Source organism: Phodopus roborovskii, unplaced genomic scaffold, assembly GCF_943737965.1.
Source record: "Phodopus roborovskii unplaced genomic scaffold, PHOROB, whole genome shotgun sequence".
Classification (NCBI taxonomy): domain Eukaryota; kingdom Metazoa; phylum Chordata; class Mammalia; order Rodentia; family Cricetidae; genus Phodopus; species Phodopus roborovskii.
In genome coordinates this window covers 7368707-7394756 of record NW_026125391.1, presented here as the reverse complement: position 1 = coordinate 7394756, position 26050 = coordinate 7368707, and the positions used below count along the sequence as shown (strand labels likewise).

General features: G+C 39.5%; 1 protein-coding gene across 4 annotated transcripts in view; it reads left to right on the top strand.

Annotated features, from left to right (window-relative positions):
- Dock4 (dedicator of cytokinesis 4) overlaps positions 1-26050 on the top strand; it is a 396469-nt gene that overhangs the window by 245044 nt on the left and 125375 nt on the right. For all 4 annotated transcript variants that reach the window (XM_051175069.1, XM_051175070.1, XM_051175068.1 and 1 more), the window contains exons 14-16: positions 5794-5918; positions 6881-7043; positions 15615-15721. In XM_051175069.1, the coding sequence (XP_051031026.1) occupies positions 5794-5918; positions 6881-7043; positions 15615-15721 (395 nt within the window). The remainder of the gene's footprint in view (positions 1-5793; positions 5919-6880; positions 7044-15614; positions 15722-26050) is intronic.

Below are 26050 nucleotides of genomic sequence, written 5' to 3'. Positions count from 1 at the left end.
AAGTCTTTGAGACCTCTAACCCTAAAAAGAGCTAAGGTGGAAGGCAAAACCTGGAACTGAGATCTGGAAACAAATTTTGATACTGAACTCAAGATTTATTTAAATTTATTTTTCAGATAACTTAGTGATTTATAGGTCTGCAATAAGAATATAATAAATATGCTTCCCTTTGTTAAGAAAAGGAATTATAATCTTTTAAATATAGGTATTATGTTTTACTACTTACTGGTAAAGAAGCACATGTAACAGATGGGATTAATCCTGCAGCAATCCTCATTTTGGAGAAAATACAGTAGCGCTAGAATGATATGATTTAATCTTCCTTAAAAATATATCCTATTTGGTCAAGATCCCTCATGCCTCTAAACCCAGCTACTTGAAACCTGAGGAAGGAAGATCACAAATTCAGGGCCTGCCTAAGCTTGGAAAAGCATTTTCTAAATTTAACTAAAGTCACTAAGCTTTGGTCAGAGTCATGAAGATTTTGACTCACACAGGAGCCATCACTTATGGTAGATCTGACCCCCCTGCTCACGTGCAGAAATGGCATACTTTCAGGATGCCACTGACTAGAGAGAGATGTGATCAGACTAAACCAGGGCATGGTTCACAGAAGTAACATTAGTATGTCAACACTACTGACCAATGCAGAATGACACGTAATGAATAGTTTTCTTGCCACAGTCTCTTGAGACAATGGCTGAATTCTCTATTGAGAGTGTTATTGATAGTGCCTTATACACTCATTATTATCTCCACACTTTCATCTATAAAACAGAATGGAGAATACCTTCCTATAAATGCAAAAGATCTAACTAGACCTTCAAGCACTTTGTGAAGAACCTAACTCATAGCAGGCAGTCAGTAAAGTGAACTTTGCTGCTCATATTGCTAGGACTACTACTGCTATGAAATACCCCTTATCTAAAACGATTAAGACCAGCTGTGTTTGAGACTTGAGAAGTGTTTTGGAATTTTGAAATTTTTCCATAGGACTGGGAGTGGTGGTGGCACATGCATTCTCTTTGTTCCCACTGATACGACCTTATCTTCATCTTGCCTACAATATTTTGAGAACTCTCTAGGTGTGCGTAGGCTTCCAAGCCAGTAGGCCTGCTAATGAGGAGAGTGTCATACACATCAAAGTTGCAGAGTAATGAACCTAAGACATGTGCAGTGTTAATAAACATTGTCACAAAAATAGCTCCTCACACTGGCACTGTGACTCCATTTTATACATTATAGCTTGTCTCATAATTACCCAAGATGCTTTCCTAACACCAGTTGGGCTTAGCAGTTTTCACCAGCGTCCTCAAATACATTGATTTTAATTAGCACTAATTTCAACCTTCTCCTTCTGCGTAGTTCAGGAAAATGTGGCACCTTGTGGTATTGAACCATAGCAAGCTGCAGAATTCCTGGGGGAGGCATATGTAGAATGCCAGCAGAAGACATCCTCTTCTCACCCTATGTTCTCTTTGCAAAGGAATCTTGTTTAGTCTAAAGACCCTGCAGAAGATGAGGAGGATGTTACAGGACTGGTGACAGTGGAGAACAGAATATTAAAGCATGTGGATAAGGTTTTTCCCTGCTTTGTTTCTTATTTTTTTTTAAGTAGAGTTTTTTGTTCATTGACAGTGTCAAACGTTTACAGAATATATATTAATCACATCCACCTACTACTACTTTCCTCTTACTCCCTCTAGTGTCCCTACCTTGTTCCCTCCCAAATTCATGTTCTGTTTTCATTTTGATTTTTAATTAATAACCTCATGAATCCATTCCATGCTGCCCATATATACATGGGTGTAGGGTCATTCACTGGGGCATGTGCAACCTACCAGGAGCCATGACCCTAAAAGACAGTGACCCTTACTCTCTCAGCAGCCATCAATTGCTGACAGCTCCTCCAATGCAACAGGGAGAAGCCCCCATCCATGCTAGACTTTTGACCAGTTTGGTCTGCTAAAGTATGAATGTACTCTATTGCAGTTCTTTTATAAGTCATAGAGACAGCATTATAACAAAGGCATCATAGGGGCTAGCAAGATGGCTCAGAGGGTGAATGTGCTTATTATATGAAGGCCAATGACCTGAACTCCATCCTTAGAATCCATTAAAGGTAGAAGGACAGAACTCATCCAAAAGATTGTCCTCTGAACTTCACATGTTCAGCATGGTATGCCCCCTTAAAAATAATAATAATAATAATAATAATAATAATAATAATAATAATTTTGAAGTTTCATAATAATATTAATGGGTTTTGTCTTAAAAAAACAACAATAACTCTATTTTATACGCATTGGTATGAAGGTATCAGATGCCCTGGAACCAGAGTTACAGTTAGTTTTGAACTGCCATGTGGATGCTGGGATTTGAACCTAGGTCCTGTTGGAAGAGCAGTCAGTGCTCTTAATGGGTGAGCTATCTCTCCAGACCAATCTTGATGTTTTTAAAGCATCCTGTCTAATACATTCTTCTCTTCACCTCTACCTTTACTTCTCCACTATCTTAATAACACAGAAACCAGAGTTCCAGAAGTTTTTATTGTCCTGTCTAGACTTAGTTTACAGGATAACAGTGGCAAAGAGGGGAACAGAGTCTTGATCTCCTTATTATGATTGTCTTATAACCCACAGGCATTAGACATATCTGAACTCAGCATTTAACTGTAAAAAGAGAGAAGAATCCAGATATCATGAATTCTGTCATTTGAGAATTGACTTAAATATCTAATGTCTTTTATTACCTTGTTCCTTTGTTGAAATATACCACTCTACTTTGCTCTCACAAGGGCCTTCTTACGGCCTGTTTAAATTCTCATTCTTCTGTCCCCAGTGAGTACTGTCTACCTCTCTTTTTTCATCTTTCTTTTAATGCACAATACTAACCATCAATAAATATGCTTCACATTTTACTTATTTTTATAGCTATGATTCACTGGGGCTAAGGAGATGATCTGTAAGCCCAATTTGTGCTGTAGAAGTGTAAGGAATTCAGATCCCCAGCACCTACATAAAAGCCAGGCTTGGTGACAGGCATGCATAACCCCTGTACTGGGCATGCAGACAGGATGACATGCTGAGCAGTTATGGTTGCTAAAGCAGCAGCTCTGGATTCAGTGGGACACCCAATCTCAAATATAAGAGGAAGAGTAGTAGAGGAAGATGCCTAACATCAATGTCTAGCTTCCAAGCATGCATAGCATGCATACACAGATACACACATGAATTCACTTCATACAACATGCACACAGAAACCTAACTCACTAACTACAGATCTTCTCCTCTGTTCACTGTGGCATTTACTGTGTCTAGAATAATGTATCTGCACATAGGAAGTGCTCACACACCTTTGTGAATAGTGGAAAGAGAATTATGTAATACTGGTAGCATATCTCTTGACCTTCCATCCTATGAGCCTACCTTCTCCATAGAGACATAGAGCAAACCTTCCAAACCTCCCTCACCCCTCTCACATTGCTCAAATTGGAGTGTCCATGGCCTTCCAACAGAGGAGAGCAGAAAGCATTCTGTCATTTCTTTGGGATAGTAAACCCTTCTGTGGGTTGGAAAGGCTGGTCACTCTCTATCAGGCATTCTCAAGGTAAAAACCCCCATTTGTCAGCCTGTGGGTCATAGTCTCTGAGAAGTTTTACCTTTTCCATGAAGCACGAAAACTGTTAACTCACATCTTTTAAGTATCTTGGTTTGAATGTTGATATCTTGTTTGCAAATCCTTCTAGTGGGGAAATTGTTTTCCAAATGACCTTCCACATGCTCAATAAACAAATGTGCACTGCACACTAGCATCCTAGCTCTTTGTGTCAGTCATCTTGATTCAGACAAAAATCAGTTCCTTCGTTGTGGACTCTGTGATGGAATTTCTAAAATAAATATCATTAAAGCAATGTTAGTGTATGTGTGTAGAGTATGCATAGCTAGCATTTCCTCAGGTTCAGTGAGCCGAGGATTGAAAACATTCAGTATGGACAAACCTGTTTCCTTGCTCTTTGTTGTTCTCTAAATGATGCAGTATAGCAGCTCTGTACATGACGTTGATGAAAGTGGGACAGACATGATTTCAAATGTGTGAGGAGATGTGTATCAGTTCTATAGTAGTATAAGGAACTTGAGCATTTGTGGATTTTGCTATCTATGAGAGTCCCTGGAACCAATCTCTAATGAATACTAAGGCACATCTTCATTGTTATAAGATCAGCTATGAAAGAGCTTGTAAACTTGTGAAATTTTTGAGCCACTGACTAGAAAGTAAAAGGCATGGAAGTGATTACAACAAAAAACTTTGAAAGAATATAATCAGAGGTGGGGGTAAAATCTCACTGTTGTAGCCTTGGTTGGCCCAGAACTTGCTATGTAGACCATGCTGGTCTTGAACTCACAGAAATCCACTTATGTCTGCATCCCAAGTGCTTAGATTAAAAGTGTGTACTACCAGCCCCTGCTAATGTGTTGAAATGTGTTGCTTTTCTCCAGTATTTGTAAATTCATTGTTTTGCAATGTTGAGCTTTATAAGCTGTGTGAAAATTCTAAAATTCATGAGACCTCTGTACCAACTGTTCCACTAATGGATGTTTTATGTACTCTGTTAAAGGGGAATTAAGATTTAATACATCTTAGACCTTACACAGTTCATCTGCATTATGCCTGTCTGTGTCCAAGTCAGCAAGGGGACTAACATGAGCAATTGCCTTTGTGGAGGAAGTTGACTAGACACAGTGCCTGCCCCTGGTACTGGAAGAAAGCTAGGACAACTTTGTCTAACAGCTCTCACCAGGAAATTTTACAGAACTCCAAGCTGCCAATATATGTGTTACTGTTTTTCCTTCTGGTGGTTTGCTTCCTTAGAAGAGGTTTTTATTTTTGTTTTGTTGTTGTTTGTTTGTTTGTTTTGTTTTTTGTTTGTTTTGTTTTTAATTAAAAAACAATATTCCATTCTATTCATCAAATGTTTGAAAGTTCCATTAAGCAAGCTGAGATACCAGCCCATCCTGGTCTCCAATAATGATGCTTTGCCGACTGATTCACTCTCGGTTCTTTCTTTTGAAGTTCTCTCGCTGGCTTCAGTTTGTAGTTCCTGGAGTAGTAAGAAAGGGGTAATATTAACTGACACCCCGGCTGTCTAAATCACCAACCATAAAAATACAGATGCTTTGTGTGTATCTTAAGAACATTTGAATCTTTCTCATTTGTTTTATAGTTTGATGATATGAAATACTAAGTTGGGTTTAAGTGTGTGACTGAGTTATTCTACATATGTTCGCAAAGCAATAATCTGGATGCTTTCAGCAGTGAGATAATTTTGTCCATGGATTTTGGAAAAGATTTATGTAACTGGACTCTTTGCAGGTCCTGCCATCTTATTCCGCTTAGGCATTTCTTCTCTCTAAAGATCTGTGTGACTGTAAAAATAACAGTACAGGCGTCTGTGGGCCTACCGCTGCTGGGCTGTCATTTTTGCAGTCACACCTCGTAAATGAAATGAAGGAAATATTGGGAAATGGTGGCATGACAAGTCACTCTTACTCAGCCATCCCATTGGTCTCCTAAATGCACATTGGCTATGCTGCAGCACCGAATTTACGGAAGCTAGCTTGTGCCCTCCTCCAGTATTGGCAGCTAGGGTAAAGACCATTTTATAAAACTGTGAATGTGTGGAGACTTTTATACTAGTCATGTAACCATAACCACATATTTTTATAAACTAAAGTTTCTTTTGGTAGAATACTACATGTTCTAATAGATGTAAAATTTTTTACTTTTCAATAGGTGAAATGAGGAATGATCTATACATCACCATAGAAAGGGGAGAATTTGAGAAAGGAGGGAAGAGTGTGGCCAGAAATGTGGAAGTGACAATGTTCATTGTAGATAGTAATGGGCAGCCCTTAAAGGTATGTTAATTCTAGATGCTCTTTGGTATGAACACTTGCTTTGGCTGCATCTTTAATTGTGATCGTTTAGTTTCTGAGTTGTTTTCTTTTCTAACCCTGCATAGTTTTCTTCTTCTTTTTTTAAAGTTCATTAAAACCCTTCACCGAAAAGAAATTAGAAAACCAAAAAAGGTCTTTACATTTTGCTGACTATGTATATCAGTAATTTTATTACAGCAGTCATTCTGTAAATACAGTATTTTAATATCATCTAAGTTTTTCTTACTTTTTTGCTCTGGCAATTGGAGAAACAAAAAACTACCACATTTAGTTGTGTAATTTTTTTTTTTTTTTTTAAGTCAAAGTAGAGTTTGGTACTGTTTGTCAGTTGGGCAAGCAATAACAGACCCACTCTTGGAAGAAGTGTTTTCTGTGAACACAGCTGGATGGAGAAGTATGTCTGTTCTAAAGCAGTGGTTCTCAAACTTCTTAATGCTGCAACCCTTAATGTAGTTCCTCATGTTGTGGTGACTCCAACCATAAAATTACTCTTGTTGCTGCTTCATAACTGTCATTTTGCTACTGTTATGAATTGTAATGTAAATACTTATGTTTTCTGATGGTCTTAGGCAACCCCTGTGAAAGGCTCCCGAACCATAGGTTGATAACCACTGTTCTAAAAGCTACACTGGGCATTCATGACCACCACTGGATCCCAGAAGAGACTCTAACCTCAGTGGGCTCAGAACTTGGTTTCTGAGAGTTGAAATCTCACATCATCAGAGCCCACCCTTGATACCATAGGCCTTAAACAACAGGCTCAGAATCAAAACAGTCACCTCACTAGGTAGAGCAAACACACAAACATAGGGAGATAATGTCCCGTGGAATGTTTTTTGGGGAGCAGGCAGTCAGCAGTGAATGCTCTGCCCCTTGCAGACAAGTCTAAATGAAGCTGACTAACTTCCATGTTTCTTTGTTAGGATTTTATCTCCTTTGGCTCTGGAGAGCCACCAGCTAGTGAGTACCACTCCTTTGTGCTCTATCATAACAACAGTCCCAGGTGGTCGGAGCTGCTGAAACTTCCTATTCCTGTGGATAAATTCCGGGGATCCCACATCCGCTTTGAGTTCCGGCATTGTTCCAGTAAGTGTGGGAGTGGGCAGCTTTGGGGCTTGGGGCTGGTCCTGGGCTTACTGTGGGCAAATCTACACAAAGGATGACATAGGAAGGAAGAGGATAGGCAGTGGGAGTCCTGGAAGTGAGGGGGTTAACTCCTGGAGAAACTATGAAAACAGAAAAGAAGGAAAAGAATTTAAAAACAAGGGCAGCTCAGGGACTCTCTGTAATTTGGTATTCTCATTAAAATCCAGTTCATCATGTACAACCTAGAAAATTTGAACAGAAGGGGGAGACACAGCATTAGAAAAACTACACTTGTCTGGTGGGCTTGGACAATCCTGGCCTCCAGGAAGATGACTCTGCTCAGAGAAGCCCCTTTGGAATTTTCTGGACATGTGAAGCTATTGGAAGGTGTTGGTGAATCTGGGGTTTGTGTTGATTTGTGCACATCTGTATCATTGTACATTTCTGGGTGATGCTGAAATGATAGTCATGTAAAGTAATCAGGGAGAGGCTTTGCAGGTAAAATAAAACAGTTATCTCATTTTACAGACTTGAACAGCTTGAGACAGCAATGTGCTGCCTTGTCCTTGTGGACACTATTGGTCCCGTCTTTGGTTCTATTCAGTTCTTTACTAGCTTCTCAAGCCCATTTTCTGCCTCTTTTAGCTCTAGAGTCTGTCTGGTCTCTGACACATCCTGTGCTTCGGGAGTGTACACACTACCAGATTAGAAAGGTTCTAGCAAATCTTGCTTTGGGAGCAGAATAACAAGCAAGTGGCACAGGAGGCTCACATACTGCAAATACAGGGGTTCTTCTCCAGTTCTCCGGGAAGGAGGGCACTACCAACAGATATGTGATGACCTCCTCTAAATGGCTCTGCACTTGTCTGAGCTTCAGGCAGAGGGACTGTGTCTGTCATCAGAGCTCTGCCACGTTTTTCAGAATTGGCTCAGAAGTCTGTAAATTGGGCTTATAACAGTGTTTAAATAATACAGGGAGACGAGGAGCAAGTTCCTAATTTCTGATTCCCAGGAGAGTCCCAGGAAATGACTGGGGTGGGCACGGGGAGGGGTGCAGACAGGGTGGTGCTCTTGTGCTGTTCTATTTGCCGGGCTTTCTTGTATCTCTAACTTGTACTCTAACTTGGACCTGCCCTTTGCTTTGAGTCCCACATAAGAGGAAGGTGGAGGCAAGTAAAGGACAAAGTGAAAAGGCATTCGAGAGCATTATAGTTAGCATTAGTATGCACAGCTTGGAAAGCAAAGCAAAGGCTGTTTTTACTAAAAATCTCTTCAGTTTCTGCCCTCTCGGCTTTGTACTTAAAACATGACTCAGATTTCTTTTGTTGTTTTAATTCAGAAGAACTAGCTGCAGGAAAAAGGGGGGAAAAAATCCCATAATCCCATAGAATGTAAATGCCTAGTGAAATGATTTTATCACACAAGCACCAAATATTCCTATGTGTATTCTCCAACATTTGTTCATAAAAATGAATTGTTTATTCATAAAATCGAGTGCCTACTGTGGGCTAACCACTTTTCTGGGTGCTAGGACCACATCCCTGAACACAGCAAAGTTCCTGCTCTCACTGAGCTTGTACTTGGAGAAGTAGGGCAGACAGATGACCAGTGGATGGGAAAGGCTATGGTCTCCCCTTATTTTCATGCTTACTTCTCATACTTTTACTTCATTCTGGCCAACCTTTAAATAGAAAATTCCAGAATAAACCACTCTAAAGTTTTACATTACATACCTTTCTGAATATATTGGAGAAATCTTACACTGTCACACTCTGTCCAACCTGAGTTATAAATCATTTCTTTGTCCCCTGCATCTGTGCTGTGTGTAATACCAAGCTATCACAGTTATCCCAGCAGCTGCTGAGATATCACAGTGCTTGTGTTCAGTTGACCTTTATTTTACTTACTGATGGTCCCTAAATGTAAGAATAGTGATGCTGGTGACTTATATATGTTAATAAGTTACATGTTTTATGTGAAAAGAAAGACAGACATTCTGAACTTAGTAAGAAAAAAAATCACATGTGAAAGTTGATAACATCCATGTGTCTGTCTTTATATTTTACTAAGATAAATTATAAAGATTACCATGGTAGTGTATGCCAGTAAACCCAGAACTTAGGAGGTTGAGGCAGGATCCTGAGCTTGAGGCTAATATGAACTATAGACTGAGACTCTGTCTTAACAACAAAAGAAATTTAAGTAGCTACAAATAATGCCTTTAGAGGGGCTAAGGTACACTTCAAACCCTTTATTACTACTTCCTACTCCCAAATGTTGATTTATCCCTAAGTGGGGTACATTCCACACCCCATGATTTTTTTCAATTTTTTAACACCCTAACCCACCCCTGGCAGCATCTAAGTGTATACTCACATAGCTCATATGCATATGTAACTCCAAATGCTTGTCCCTGGTTCAGTCTCCCTGCAGCCATAAATTATTTGTACTCACTGTCTTCAAAGCAGATAAGCCTACAAATTCCACACCCTATCAAACTAAACTCACCATTGAATCCAAAATAAAATAAAATAAAATAAAGATTACCGTGGGTTCATATTATTGGGAAAACTATATATTTCATATGTTCATTTAATGAAGTGGGAAAACAACAGGAACCATATATATGTTTGGGGTGGATGGCAGAAATCAAACTTTACATCTTAAATATCTGACATCACTACACATGCAAGGTATCAACGGGAAATGAATAAGATCTGGGTTGAAAACTTAAATTAGGAATTGAGAACATGTAGGTTAGTGACCTGTTATGAATATTTAATAGGCAGTACTTAGGGCAGGGTTACCCCTGACCTGTAACATTGGATAATTTCCATGGTATTGTTCCAACTTTTAAGCACTAACATGACTGTAACAAAGATGTCCATTTCCAGCTGGTGTGATCCAACTTCATCCAGCTCCAGCACAGCTTCCATTTTGATATTTTTAAAGGCACAAGACTGGGTATAATTCTTGAGTAGTAACTTCGATAGCAGAAGGAAGTCCAAGAATTAATCTCTATAGAGCACATTTACATCCGGGGAAATGAGAAGCTATCTAGTGACCTTGAGAAGGACTAGACCAGGGGTTGAAGGACAGTCAAGGAATCCAGGTGACTAAAGTAAAGCTTTTTTTTTTTTGCAAGAGAGAATTGATCAGATATGTCAGCTGCTAATGATACATGAGATGAAGACGGAGAAATTACTGTTTTACTTAATATCATAGAAATCACTGGACCTGACAAGCAGTTTGGGTGGATTTGTAGTGATGGATGTGAGTTAAAGGATGGAGAAGGAAAGGAAAGGGAATGCAATAAACACAGACAAATCATTTGAGAACTTACGTAGTTAAAGAATCGCGTTTGTAGGTGGAATAACTCAGTATTTTCAAGATGTCACGTCTTCCTAACTGAATTGGTAGGTCCAATGCAGTCCTAGTAAGAAAAGTCCCAGCAAATTTTTTTTAATGAATTAAAACAAAAAATATTTTAAAGTTGATAGAAAAAAAGTGAAAGATCCAGCATAGCCAATGTAAAAGAGATAGAGTTAGGGGAATGGATGACATTGCATGACTTTAAGGTGGGGTGAGGCTGGAGATGTGTCTCAGTTGGAAGAGTGTTTGCCTGGTGTGCAGAGAGACCCAGCACTATAAAAAAGCAGATGGAGGAATCAGCCTCTAATTCCAGCACTCAGGAAGTAGAGGTGGTAGAATAAGAAGTTCAAGATCATCTGGACTATATAGTAAATTCTAGATAAACTGCAATAATCAACATGATATGCTATTGTGAAGGACTAGATAAAATATCAGTGGGGCATACCAGAGAGCCCAGCTATAGATGGATGTAAGATAGTCAAAAGATCTTTGACAGAGAAGTCAAGTCAAGTCCCATGGAGGTACAGAGGCTTTTCAACAAATGGCACTCTGGTCAACCACAGGTAAAATTAAAATCTAGCTACATGCCTTCTATTCTTTTGAAAAATCAACTCAAAATGAATAGTAAGTATAACAGTAAACCATGAAACTTCCAGTTTCCTAGAAGATAATATAGAAGAAAATTTAGGTGGTCATGGGTTTGGCAATGACTTTTTGTAGACAGGAATAGATCCATGAAAGGAAAAAAATGATAAGCTGGAGGTCATTAAAGTTAAACATCTCTTTTCCGAAGGTCTTGGGCCTCTTGGTACAGACACAAGATCTCTAAGTTCTTCCTGGTGGCCCCTTTACCCATTCCTTCTTGTCCATCTCCAGTCCTTTGTGGCTCCACGCACCAACAGAAGCTCTCTACCAGTGATCCAAGTAGCCACACCAGGCTGGGACTCAGTTGAGCATTGCTTAACACCTATCTGAAGCTGAAGCTTCTTCTTGTAGTAGATGGTAATTAACAAAGAGATTCCCAACTGGACAGTGCACAGAGAATGAGACTTTGGAATGCTCAGTGCGAATTGGAATGTTTTGTTTTTTTTTTTTTTTTTTTACAAATCAGTTAAAGAACATCTTTATTTTTACAATTATCACTCCATACAAAGTTTATGATTGAATTGGAATGTCTTCATCTCATTCCTTCCTCTAAGGGTCAGGGATCTGTTAGGAAGAGGAGGCAGAAAGACTGTAAGAACTGGAGGTGGTGGATGACTCCGACGAAAGAGCATCTTCCAGACATAACAGAACTGATGTAAGCAAAAGACCTGCACAAGTTCAAACCAAACTGAATCTCAGACCTGAAAAGAGGAAGTGTACACAAAGCCCCAACCCTAGCCAAGAAACTATTTGCAATTGTTACCTGCTGGGAAAGGGAAAGGGAAAAATCAGTTTTCTCCAATGGCATATCATTGGACATAAACACACTCCAAGTCAGGCCCCAAACCCAGGAGTAGTTCTCCTATACAAAATGGACTCTCTCTCTCTCTCTCTCTCTCTCTCTCTCTCTCTCTCTCTCTCTCTCTCTCTCTCTCTCTGTGTGTGTGTGTGTGTGTGTGTGTGTTGCACATGTGCCTTTTGGTATATTTTGTCTGATAGTCTCTATTTCTGGTTTTTTGTTTTGTTTTGTTTTTTAATTTTTGCTTTTCTTATTTTTCCTGTTTTTGTGGGTGCTTTTGAGAGAAAAAGAACATGGAGTTGGGGTGAGTAGGGAGGTAGAGAACATCTGGGATGTTATGAGACTATGACTCAAATATATTGTTTGAAAATTTTTAATAAAAATATGAATGTATTTTTCTGTTTGCAAAAGGCATGATCTGAGTAGTTAAAAGATAAGCCACACATTAGAAGAAAGTATTTGATAAAGGCCTACCTGATTAAGGACTGTGATCCAAAATGCAAAGAACTCTTGAGACACAATAATACTAAAACAGTGAAAATATAGGCATGAGACCTTTGAGATTTATACAGCCAGCTAATAAGCATACAAAAGATATATGACATCATATGTCATCATAGAATTATACATTTAAATGATATTCATGTACCACCATACACCTTTGAGAATAACCAAACTCCTGGCAACACAAATCCTGGCTGCACTGAGGAGCAATAGTATTCATTCATTCATCAATGCTAAACTAAGCCTGCAAGGCAGTACACTGCTATCTTACAGAGGAGGCTCAGCTTACCAAACGTTCTAGCGGTTGTGTGTCTGTGATTATTTACCCAAAGGAGTTTAAAACTTATGTCCACACAAAAACCTGTTCACAGATGTTAGAACAGATGTATCCTGATCGTCCAACAACCAACATGTTCTTTGGTGGGTAAATGCATAATTAAACTTTGGTACACATGGACAGTGGAATAATAGTCTACACTTAAAAATCAGTGGCAGCCATGCTTATGACTTCACTGGTGATATTTTTCTGACATTTCAAGGAGACACGGTCTCACAGCATACTTCCTGTTCTTGCTCTTAAAGTATCTCTGCTGCCTCTTACATTATGATCCTTAAGCCTTGAGTATGAGAGTTATGTTGTAGATGTATTCATTGAGCCTGGGTATGTAAGGTCACATGTTCTCTGCATTTTTGATCTGTTGTGATTCTCTCCAGTGGTCTCCATCTTGCAAAGAGGCATTAAGTACACATAAAGTGTCATCAACACTAAACAAGACCTGGAAAAGGACTGTACCAGTAGACATGCTAACATGGGAGAAGAAAATCTCACAGGGCCCAGTCCTAAAGAACTGCAGGCAACTAACAATGCTGAGAGTAGGAGAAAGAGTCTTCCCAAGGGAAGAGCAAACCCCCCACACACATACACCAGTTGGTTATCTAATACCAAGTATTAGTTATAGGTAAGGGTAGGAAAAGAAAAAAGTTATGTAATTATAGTTCAGTTTCAAAAAATAAAAGTAGATGGGCCATCAATTTGTGCATGTATAGGAAGTATGCAGGTACATGAAAGACTCTTAAGTGAATACCACAAAGTGAACAAAGCCGATCTGAAGAGAACAAATGCTGTATGATTTCAGGTATACAACAGCTGGAAAAGGTGAAAGAAGGGAGATGGTAAAGTGCTCAGTGGTTTCAGTGGTTTCCATGGGGTAGGGCTAGGAAATGTGACACTTGTTTAGGGAAATGGAGAAGGCTTGTCCAGCTGACCTGGGTCACCATCCAGTAATTAAAGTGGATCAGTCTAGTTTGCATGGAATGAACTAGAAGTCAGATTTGACCAGGACAGAGTTAAAATGGAAGTGGGGAGCCAAAAGCCAAAAGATTTAGAAGGCAATATGAATGGCAGACACAGAAATAGGAAGTAGGGTTGGTGCATGAATGAGCTCCAGGAGGAAGAATTATTGCAGAATACTACTAAAAAGAATGACCTGGAAAGTTAGGAGGAAGTGACCATGAACTTATGGTATTTTGTTAGTAAAAAGTATCGTAGTATGCAGATGTCTGTTCAGTCCATTCAACTCACTGATGCCAACTGTATAACCTAGGACAAGTGGCCACAATCTTAAACATCAATGTTTTATTTTGTAATACAAGGCTAATTTGAGAAAGCTATTGTTTTGTTTCTTACCTTTACTAATTTTACTTGCCACAGAATCTTTATTATTTGTTTTTTAATTGAATATCACAAAGTACATTTAAAAAGATAGTCAAATAAGGTTCAAGGTTTATTTCCAAACAAATCTGCTGAATCATGAACTGCCATACTGTTGTGGTGAAACCTCACCCTAGGAACTTCTGCTGTGATTTTGAGTAGCTTTTGGAAACATCAGTCTTTTCCCACTTTCTCTCTAGAGCCAAAATTAATTAATTTGAAAGGAAATCTCCTTCTGAAGCACACATTCAATGAGTTCACATATCCAGTAATGTCCTCCTGTTAGGGGTTGGACACCCCCTTCATCAAGTGATGGGGACAGTTGTTAGGGAAGAGCAAGTGGCTGAAGCTTTTGTGAAATGTCCAAGATTCCCTGGACATCTAACTCCTCAGCTCGCATATCCCTGTGTCCCAAAGCTGAGCTGTTCTGCTTAAGTGTGATGGTCCACTGCCACACTTATAGCAGAAAGAAAGCTTTCACATCACCCTCCCTGTGGAGTTGGGGATGGGGTGCGATGGGAGAGGGTTGGGGGGCATGGGAGGGAGGAAAGGAAAGGGAACTGGAATCAATATGTAAAATAAAAAAATAATAAATAAAAGAAAGAAAGAAAGGAAGAAAGAAAGAAAGGAAGGAAGGAAGGAAGGAAGAAAGAAAGAAAGAAAGAAAGAAAGAAAGAAAGAAAGAAAGAAAGACTTCAGCTGTCATAGGCTCCTGCCTGGTTGGACCTTCGCTTACTGCTCACATACCCACATACCAGGGAGAATGCAGTTGAACTAAAAGCCTTTTAGCACATGTTCTGTTTTTGGAGAAAAGTAGCTAAGAAACAGGCCTGGAATGACTTGAAATATCTAGAGCAAGCTGCATAATTGTCTTGATTCCCCTTCCCTTCCCTGTAAATAAAAGCTAGAATCATCATCATCAAGGTTGTCCTAATTAGGTGTCTGAAAAGTCCCCACGTCATCACTGTCTTGCAGAGCACTGTGGCTGACCCACAGTTAATGGAAGCTTACAGTTTGTAGTTTCTTCCCAGAAGCCTTGGCAGAAGCCAGGGAAGCAGTTTTAAGGAGGTCACTGTCCTCACACAGGGACCAGGACAGAGCTTGAACCTAGGGCCATAGACAAAGCATTGCTCCTCATAGCCATTCTTTTCTTCATAAAACACTGTTTGTTGAGATCCTACCATGTCCCAGATACTGTTTGAAAAGAATAAACAAGTGAGAATTCTGCCCCTCATTGAGCTTAGTATTGAGGGACTGGGGTAAGATATGAGACAGAAAAAGCAGTCCACATAGTTTTTAGAACATAATTTCAGATATCTAGTCCCGTAAAACAATTGGGCAGGGAACACAACCTAAAGGTTAGGAAGCATGAGTGCAGGATTCAGATAGGTGCCCTACCACAAAAGCTGCTCTCCACTGGGTGGAGGGCCTGGGGTGTGCAGGAGGCAGGGCTATGGTCGTTGATGCCCATGCTTCTTCTATAAGATGTCATTTGTATAAACATGTACTTCATTAAGCAAGTCATTATTCTCATTTACAGCGAAGGAGAAAGGAGAGAAGAAGTTGTTTGGTTTCTCTTTTGTTCCCCTGATGCAGGAAGATGGGAGGACGCTTCCAGATGGCACACATGAGCTCATCGTGCATAAGGTACCAGTAGTCCCTACTGATGACGGGCTGTCAAAAGCAGGACACAGTTATTGACTGCATGTCTTATAACTTTAGAAAAGAGGACTAATGACTAAGATGACTTATTTTGAACTCCCTTCAAAATTAGGTTGTATATCAGGCATGGAGGTATACTCCTTTAATTCCAGCACTCCAGACAAGCAGATCTCTGGATTCAAGATCAGCCTGTTCTACATAGCGAGACCTTGATTTTTGTTTTTTTAAGTCAAACAAAAACAGCATCTTTCTGAAAGTATTATTCTTAAGTTCTCTATTTGGTATGGCACATTACACACACACACACACACACACACACACACACACACTCCTATGTATAGTTGCATATATTTTGATATTGGGAGTAAATCTATTCCTTACATGTAAGGCACATGTTAGGCAAATATCAAATGAACTACTAAGCCCCTAAACCCTGAAATGTATTTTTTAAATGACTTATTTTTATCTTAATTTAGAAATGAATTTGTTTGCATTAGTGGAGTGTTAATCTCAAAGTCCTTTCTGTTGCTATTATGTGATGAAATAAACCTTAGAAATAGTTTTGTACATACTACTAATATACATCTTATAAGTCTTTATCCCCAGAGGAAAATTTGTTAAGTTAAACAAACTTTTAAATTTTTGTCTGTGCTTTGTCATGACAACTTTTGCTTTTGAGATGCAGTTCTCAAACAACAACAACAACAAAAACCATTGAAACACAGTATACTGGTATAGGCATTTCCATGAAAATTCAGAAAGCAGGAACTGCCCAGAAATTGTTAGGGAATACTTACAAAATGAAATACAGAATAAAATGTGTTGTTTAAGAATGCATGCAGTTTCCTCCAAAGTACTCCTCCAGCTGGGGAGAGTCTACCATCTCCTGACCCCAGATTCCTTTCTGCTTTCCTACTCAAGAAAAGAGAAGCCACCAGACAGGAACTTTGCTAACTTCCTGTGCCCTCTTCCGGCCACCTGAGCCCTTATCTGCAGACTTGTCTTTCTTCCTGCTTCCTGTCTCAGGGAATGAGGCAAGATGCCTTCTCTCCAAAGCCAGTCCTGCCTCCAGCCCCCACGACTTTTCTTCCCGTGTCCTCCCTTGCCCTGTGTCTGTAACTGTTTCCTGTCTAGTGCCATTTATTGGGGATGTGAACATACACTGCACTCTGCCTCTTTTTTTATCAGGCACATATGTCCTCTCCCTTCCCAGCTCATGTAAAATAGGTCTTCACTCACTGTCCCCACTCCTCTATCCCATCAGTTTTCCAACATATCTGTTTCCACCATTTGTATGAACTTCTACATATCACTTCTGCCTACCCAGACACTGGATAAAAATGTCCTCGTTTCTGAGCAATCACTGTACCATCAAGCTACATCCCTAGCTTTCCCCTTTTATGCTTGGAAAGGGTCTTGATAAGCTGCCTTAAGTTGGCCTCAAAGTACAGCCTTCTTGTCTCAGCCTCTCAAGTAACAGATGCCACAGACATATTCAAGTCTGCCTCACTACTGGGTTTTTTTATTATTATTATTATTATTATTTAAGGTATCTTGGTTGTTTCCAAGACCTTTTCATACTGAAAAATCCCATGCTCCAGTCATACTGCAATGCATATACTTGTGAGTTTTAGCAGTTTGAGTTGTTTTAGACACTGAAAAGCTGTAATGCACCCACAGACTCTTCACCTGTTTCCTTTTGTTATAACCTTTTACATAAACAATAACAAGTAACACAGGAAACCTGTCTAGGTAATAAAATACTGCTAACAGACAGGTTTTTATAAGCTTCTGTGAAGACTCATAACTGACCAGTGTGGTCAGGGGCACATATATTAGGCCATGGTTGGCAGGTAGCACAGGACATGCTGTCCCATGACAGACTCCCAAGAGTACACTGTCTTATTTAAGGTTTTTATTGCTTTGAAGAGATACCATGACTACAGCAATTCTTATACATAAAACATTTAATTGGAGCTGGCTTACAGTGCAGAGTTTCAGTCCATTATCATCATGATGGGAACATGGAGGCATGCAGGCAATCATGGTGCTAGAGCTGAGAGTCCTACATCTTGTAGACAACAGGATGTTGGCTGACTCACTTCCTCCAATAATGCTACACCCACTCCAACAAAGCCACACCTCCTAATAGTGCCACTCCCTATGAGATTACGGGGCCAATTACATCCAAACTACCACATTCCACTCTGCCATAAGCTTGTAACAACATCATAATACAAAATTCATTAGTCCAACTTCAAAATGGCCCATAGTCTATCACAAGCTCAAAACGTTTTGAAGTCCAAAGTTCAAAGTCTCTTCTGAGATTCATGCAACCTCCTAACTATAATTGCCCATAAAAATCAAAATCAAAACACAGATCCCATACTTCTAACATATAATAGCAAAGAATATATGCTACCATTCTCAAACACAGGGAAGGAATCATAGTGAGGAAATACTGGACCAAAGCAAGACCAAGAACCAGCTGGGCAATCTCTACACTCTGTATCTCCATGTCTGATGTCAAAATGCTTTTCAGATCTTCAGTACCTTTCAGCTTTGTTGACTGCTACACACTTCTTTCTCTTGGGCTGGTTCCACTCCCTGGTAACAGCTTTCCTGGGCAGGTATCCCAAAACGCTGGCATCTCTAACATCTTGGGTTCTCCAAGGCAATCCAGGCTTCAACTTCACAGCTTCACACAATGGCCTCTCTACTAGGCCTCCATTCATACCTGGCCTCAGCAGCTTCCTTCCATAATTCCTTTCTTCTATCCTTAACTCCAAACCCAGAACCACATGGCCAAAGCTGCCAAATTCTACTGCTTGTTGGGGCTGGAACATGGCCCTTTTGTTCAATTACATCTTCATCAGCTTGGCTGTCCTGAAATTAGCTCTGTAGAATAGGCTGCCCTCAAACTCGGAGATCCGACAGCCTCCGTCTTCTGAGTGCTTCTTTAAAGGTGTGCCCTACCACACCTGACTCTAAGCTTTTCTGTAGTTTTTTTTTTTTTCCCACAAGTTGGAAACTTAGCTAGGTGGGATCTTGCCCTGAGATCAATACTCCCTTTATTCCATTTCTTAATCCACTTAATTCCTTGAACAGAGCATTTAGCCCTATTCTACTTCCTGGTGTTCTTTTTTCTCCTCAAAACTTTCATTTTATAATTTACCCTACTCAGCTGGCTCCTTTTCATTATAAATATTTTTAGAGTTACCACTAAAACCATGTGACAGAGTCTATACTAGCCTGTTTTGAGATTTCCTCTGCCTACAGAATTAATCCAAAATTCCTCACTTTAGCCTCAGGCAGACTCTTCAGACAAGGGCAAATGCAGCTCCCTTCTTCACCAAAATATCACACGAACAATCTCTAGGCAACATGCTAAAATTCTCCTCTGAAACCTTTTGAGTGAGCCCCTTACAGTTCAAATAACTCTTAGCACCACTGTCTTCCATGGGTCTACTAGTATGTCCTATTAAGTAGTGCTTAAAGCATTCCATTACTTTTTATAACCCAAAGTACCAAAGTCCAAATTCCTCCAATAAAACACATGGTCAGGCCCATCACAGCAATACCCCAGACCCTGGTACCAACTTCTGTCTTAGTTCAAGTTTTTTATTACTGTAAAGAGACACAGCGGGGTGGGGGCAGTGAGTGGAGAGGGAACTAGGAGAAAGAGAAGGGGAGGAGAGGAAAGCACGGGCAACTAGGAAGATTGAGTCAGGGGAGGAATAGGCGAGAGAAGAGAGAGAAGATGACTAACTTATCCACCATCATGGAGCCTTCATCTAGTAGCTGATGGAAACAGAAGCAAACACCCACAACTAAACACTGAGCCGAACTGGAATCCAGATGCAGAGAGGGAGGACAAGACCAGACTGCAGAAACACATAGAGATAGCTGACCTGAACAAGGAGGAGCTAATGGGCCCCCAGACTGATAGCTGGGAATTCAGCATGGGACTGATTCAGACCCACTGAACATGTGTCTCAGTGAGAAGGCCTGAGCAGTCTAAGGGACTTTGGATGGAACCAGGATGTATTCCTGGTGCACAAAAGGACTTTGGGGGCACGGATCCCCCATAGAGGGATACTCCCTTAACCTAGAGACAGGAGAGAAGTCCCAATCCCTACTCCAAATGACTTGACAGATTTTAGATGACCCCTCCTAGAAGGCAATCATCCTACATGTGGAGTGGGGAGAGGGGAATGGGATGGGAGGGTGGTTGGGGGGCATGAGACACCATGACCACACAGCAACTCTCATAAAGAAAATATTTAATTGGGGTGGCTCACTTATAGTTTCAGAGGTTCCGTCCATTATCATCTCTCAGGGAGGTTTTGCATCTAAAAGAGCAGCAAAATGAATTCTCCCCTGATGGATCTACTCCCAGCTGTCCGCTGGAACATGGGAAGTGCTCCAGCTGTGTCCATGTGTCCCACAACAGCACATATTCTCTGATGATGGTAGTGTCTTGCTCTATTCCTACACTGGTTTTGATGAGAAAGACATTCCTTCTGCCAAAACCTGGGGTTGGTGTATGGGTGTTTCCCAGAATGCAAACAATGCACACTTTACTACTACGTGTAGTTTGAGGGTACAGCTAAACTTTACTGTAATGACAAGCTAGCCTCCTGACTATGCTGCATATTTGCAGCCAAGGAAACACACAGTTATGACTGTGATGTGCTTCGTATTTCTAGTTCAGTAACTAGCAGTGCCGACCACACTTTACATCTCACTTACTCTTAGCCTTTTCTGGAAGGGTGACTAGGGCTTCCTGTTTGCTTTCTTTGTCCATACTGTTAGATAACTCTCTCAGTATAGGCCCCTCTTCTCCCTGGCTGAGCAACATCTGCTCATTCCATGCAGTCAAGAAAAGAGCTTACTACTTAACTGTTCTCACTCTGGTGAGTATATGCTGGACTCTGCATTTCCTAGTAGGAGTGTGTAGACTTTTTTGGCTAAAAACCTTTCTGTCGTCTGCCCCATCCTACAACCTAATTTCTAGAAATTTTTTTTCTATTTATTTCTACCACCAAATCCTGTTTCTTTCCTAGAGTCCCTTCCATCAAATGAAATTCTTTTATTTTGTTACCAGGCTCATATGCTATGCTCCTTCCGCTCTTGTCTGCTTCTTCTGCCTAAGATCCAGGTCCCACAATCCCTTTTGTACCCCATGTTTCCAGACTTAGACTAGTAATTTCACTGTAAGACTCAAAGTTTTATTCCTCGTGAAATCATTTTAGTTATGCACTCCTCTTGTAGCCCTCTGCCATGGTGTTGGGCACACATAAACTTTGGAGAAAAGGGACTGTTTTTTTCTTTCTAACCTGGCATTCCATATTTACCAAGAAAGCAACTCAAAGTTCACTTTTGCTTTCACAACATTTAAAACTGAGATAAAAGAAAAGTGGAGAAAGACAGTATGGCATGGTTGTTATGAAGACAACCTTTGTTCCCATCCTGATGCTGACACTAGGTAATACTGCAACATTATGCAAATCATATAAGTATGTTGGCCAGAATATTCCACATTATAGGATTGCTATGAAGGAAAATGTAAGTATGAAGTGCCTAGTGGTGCCTGGTAAATATCTGTAAGTGTTGCCTACACTAGTTTTCAAATGCCCAGTGTCTATATTGTGTATTAATTTATCCATGATGAAAGTCTTGAAGAACAATGTGATAAGAATCGCTTTGTATTTTATTAAAAATTTTAGAAAATAGGTTAAAGTTGATATCAAGCTTACATGCTTTTCTTTACCATGTCTGTCTGTCTGCCTGTCTCTGAAAGTCTGTCTTTTTTTTTCTACCCTATTCTTCATAGAATATCTTAAAATACCTTTTGTGTTCACAGTGTTGTTCATATTGATGGTTATGTTTTATATTGGAATGTGATAGAGTTTAGCTACAGGAAGCTATTGAGGTGTCATGGCCCATACTTTGGATGCTAAGGTGTTAGTGTCCTGGGCTGGTGGATAGGTGGAACTAACCTGGCCATGTTTCTGGACCACAAGTAAACTTACCACAGCACCCAGTAGATCTAGTACAGCAATTTGGCCACACAGAGTAGTCAATGCCTTAATAATAGTGGAGCTAGGCAGGAATCCCAAGATGCTGTTAGGAGAAGCCAAGAGTCAATTAGTTGAGGGAAAGGAGCTATAGTTAAAGATGGTTCTATAGGACTAGAATTTCCTCAAAAAGAGGTTTGGGAATAGCTGAAGTGAGTGTAATGGCTAGATTTGACAGTCATCACATAGAAAGTTACATAGGTGCACAAAGCAAGCCAGGCTGGAGATGGGAGACCAGAGCATGTTCCTAATTATATAGCCCAGGTTCACGGCTTGATGTGGTCCAGATCCCAACAAGGATTAAGTGGGAAGCAGATATGTAGGAGTCCAATACCTTCCTTTGCCTAAACAGTTTTCTAAAGAAAATATCTTAAGTATTTACTTTATAATTTTTCTTTAAACTACATATATTTTCTGAAGTCTTCCAGTCTGCACAATGTATCTTGAAGAAAAAAAAAAAAAAAAAGAAAGCATTTGGAATTGTGACAGCAGAAGAGAATGTGAAGTGTTTATTATATTAATACAAGTACTTATGTTTCAGAGCAGTTTTGCTAGCAAGAACATCTTGTAATATTCTGACTCTATGTCTCAACTCACTAGAGAGGCGTTTCCTAAGGACTTATTAAAAATACATATATAGGGGTTGGAGAAATGGCTCTGGCTGTTCCTCCAGAGGACCCAGGTTCAATTCCCAGCACCTACATGACTGCTCACACCTGTCTAACTCCAACATCTGACACCCTCACACAGTCATACATGCAGGCATAATACTAATACAAATGAAACAAAATATTATGAATATATATATATATATATATGTATACACACACACACACACAAAATGCTCTCAAGTACAAGAGGAATTCTGTGATTAAACTATTATTTGTTGCCAAGACACTAGCACTAGAAATATTGAGCAAATGTTCAATTCTCTCTCTTTCCTCTCTCTCTCTCTCTCTCTCTCTCTCTCTCTCTCTCTCTCTCTCTCTCTGTGTGTGTGTGTGTGTGTGTGATGCATTGCTGTGATGACAACCCTGTCTCCATCATGTGCATTCATGTCTAGCCCTGTGACAGTGGAAAGTAATCTTAATGTTGCTGTGTGGGGCTCTATGAACATCCTCCTATTAATTTCACATTAAATGACAATCTTTCACCAGATAGATGGTTACAGTAGGGGCATGAAATTATATTCTCTAAACCCATAATTCCTTTTATATTCTGTATTTTTTCCCATCTGCTACAGGAAGGAGCCTCTCTGGTGATGGATGAAAAGCACAAGTCTATGAGTATAGCAGGTCATCATTAAGAGTCATTTGATTGTTACTTTTTAAAAGTTGTTTTTCCAGACAGTCTTTCTGTGTAGATTTGGCTGTCTTGGAACTCACTCTGTAGACCAGGCTGGCCTTGAACTCACAGAGATCTGCCTCTGCCTCCCCAGTGCTGGGATTAAAGGGAGTGAACCACCACCCACAATCACCACCTGCAATCTCTCCACTGTGTTTTAGGTTGGCACTTAGTGCTATGAACTTGACTCTTAGAACCACTTTCATTGTGTCCCATAGTTTGATTATGATGTGTATTCATTTTCATTCGGTTGTAGAAAATCTATGACTTTTTTTCCCTTCAGTTTTCTGTCTTGACCTAGTTTTCATTCAGTAGAGAGCTGTTGAGTTTCCATGATTTTGTGAGCTTTTTATTAACTTTGTGGTTGGTGATATGTACCTTTAATCTGTAGTGGTCTGAATTGTATGTAAATTGTATGCAGGGAAGTCTTTTTTTTTTTTTTTTTTTTTTTTTTTTTTTTTTTTTTCCTGTTGAGACTTGCTTTGTATGTGCTCAGTTTTAGAGGAAGTTCTGTGAGGTACAGAGAAGAAGGTATATTTTTTTGTTTGGGTGAAATGGTCTATAAATATCCGTCGGGCCCATCTGGTTTTTAACACCATTTCTCTGTTTAGTTTTTATCCGGATGAACTGTCCTTGGTGAGAGTGGGGCATTGGCATCACCTACTATCAGTGTGTGAGGGTCAATATGTGATTTAAGTTGGAGTCGTGTTTCTTTTAGAAACTTCAGTGGCCTTATGCTTGAAGCATAGATGTTAACAATTGAAATGGCATCTTGGTGGATTTTTCCTTTGATGAGTATGAAGTGTCCTTTGCCATCTCTTTTGACTAGTTTTGGTTTGAAGTCTACTTTGATAAATATTAAAATGGCCACACTTGCTTGTTTCTTAATTACATTTTCTAGGAATATCTTTGTCTAACTCTTTACCCTGGGGTAATGTCTTTTTTTTTTTTTTTTTTTTTTTTTTTTTTTTGATGTTGAGGTATGTTTCTTGGATGCAGCAGAAGGATAGATCCTGTTTTTGTATCCATTCTATTAATCTGTGTCTTTCTATTAGGGAATTGAAATCAATTATGTTGAGAGATATCAGTGAACACTGATTGTTGATTCCTGTTATTTTGTTGGTGGTGCTGCTGGTTTGTGTGTGTGTGTGTGTTCTTTTGATTTTGCTGGTTTGAGATTATTTATTCCCTGTTTTCATGGTTGTATTTAACCTCTTTAGATTGGCGTTTTTCTCTTAGCAACCTCTGTATGTCTACATCTTAGATTTGGTTTTATCACGAGTATCTTATTTTCTCATGTTTTTTGGTTGTGAGCCTAGCCTTTAACGGCTGAGCCATCTCTCCAGCCCAAGTATCTTATTTTCTCAATCAATGGTGATTGAATGTTTTTCTGGGTATAGTAGTCTGGGCTAGCATCTGTGGTCTCGTAGAGTCTGTAGCATATCTTCCCAGGATCTTCTGGCTTTTAGAGTCCCTATTGAGAAGTCAGGTGTAAATCTAAGTCTAATAGTTCTGCTTCTCATGTTACTTCATCTTTTTCTCTAGCAACTTTTAAAACTCTTTTTTTTTTTTTTTTGTTCTGTATGTTTAATGTTTTGATTATTATGTGATATCTCAGGGTTTCTATTGTTGTGAAGAGACACCATGACCGTGGCAATAAAGGAAGACATTTAATTAGGGTGGCTCACTGACAGTTCAGAAGTATAGTACATTATCATCATGGGGGGGGGAAGCAAGGCAACATGCAGGCAGACATGGTGCTGGAGAAGAAGCTGAGAGTTCTACATCTTGTGCAGGCAACAGGAAGTGAACTAACACATTGGGTGGTATCTTGACTATAAGAGACCTCAAAGCCTGCCCCCACAGTGTCATACTTTCTCCCACAAGGCCATACCTATTCCAACAAAGACATACCTCCTAATAGTGTCATTCCCTTTGAAGACCATTTTCTTTCAAACCATATGTGCCAAAAAGACATTATTTTCTGGTCCAATCTATTTGGTATTCTGTATGCTTCTTGTAACTTTCTAGGCATCTCCTTTAAGTGCAAAGTATTCTTTTGTGATTTTTGCTGAAAATATTTTCTTGGACTATGAACTGATTTTCCTCTCCCTCCTCTATTCTTATTATTCTTAGATTTTGCTTTTTATAGTGTCCCAGGTTTCCTGGGACATTTTTGTGTGAATAAATTTTTTAATTTAGCATTGTCTTGGACTAATGTATCCATTATTTTCTGTCATATCTTCAGCAGCTGAGATTCTTTCTTCCATCTTTTGTTGGTGAAGCTTTCCTCTGTCATTGCTGTTCTAATTCCCCAAATTTTCATTTTCAGCATTGCCTCAGTGTGAGTTTTCCTCATCGATTCTGTATCCCTTTTTAGGTCTTGAACTATTTTATTTATTTCCTTGCACTGTTCGTGTTTTTCTGGATTTCTTTAAGCAATTTATTCTTTTCTTCATACTATTTGCATATGTTTTCCTGGATTTATTTAAGGAATTAATTCATTTCTCTTTTTTTGAAAACTTTTTAATACATTTATTTATGGATAGTGTACATACACAAACAGACATAAAGATACACACATACACACACACATGCATACACAGTTCACAGTATGTGCTAATATGTGACGTTCAGAGGACAACTTTGAAAGAACTGTGGCAGTTTTCAAGGTAACAACAGTTCAACAACTCTTACATGGCATGGTGGAGAAGTAGAAGCATCTTTAAAAAAATAGTCTTCCGATCATTGTCCGATGAAATTTCTTTGGCATTTCCAACATCTCTCAGATCATGTTAACGCCTACATATAATCTAAGTCTTCTAACAAGACAGTGAGGTTTTAGGCAAGGACAAAAAGAGTCTTGAGTGGTCCAATATCCCGACAGCAT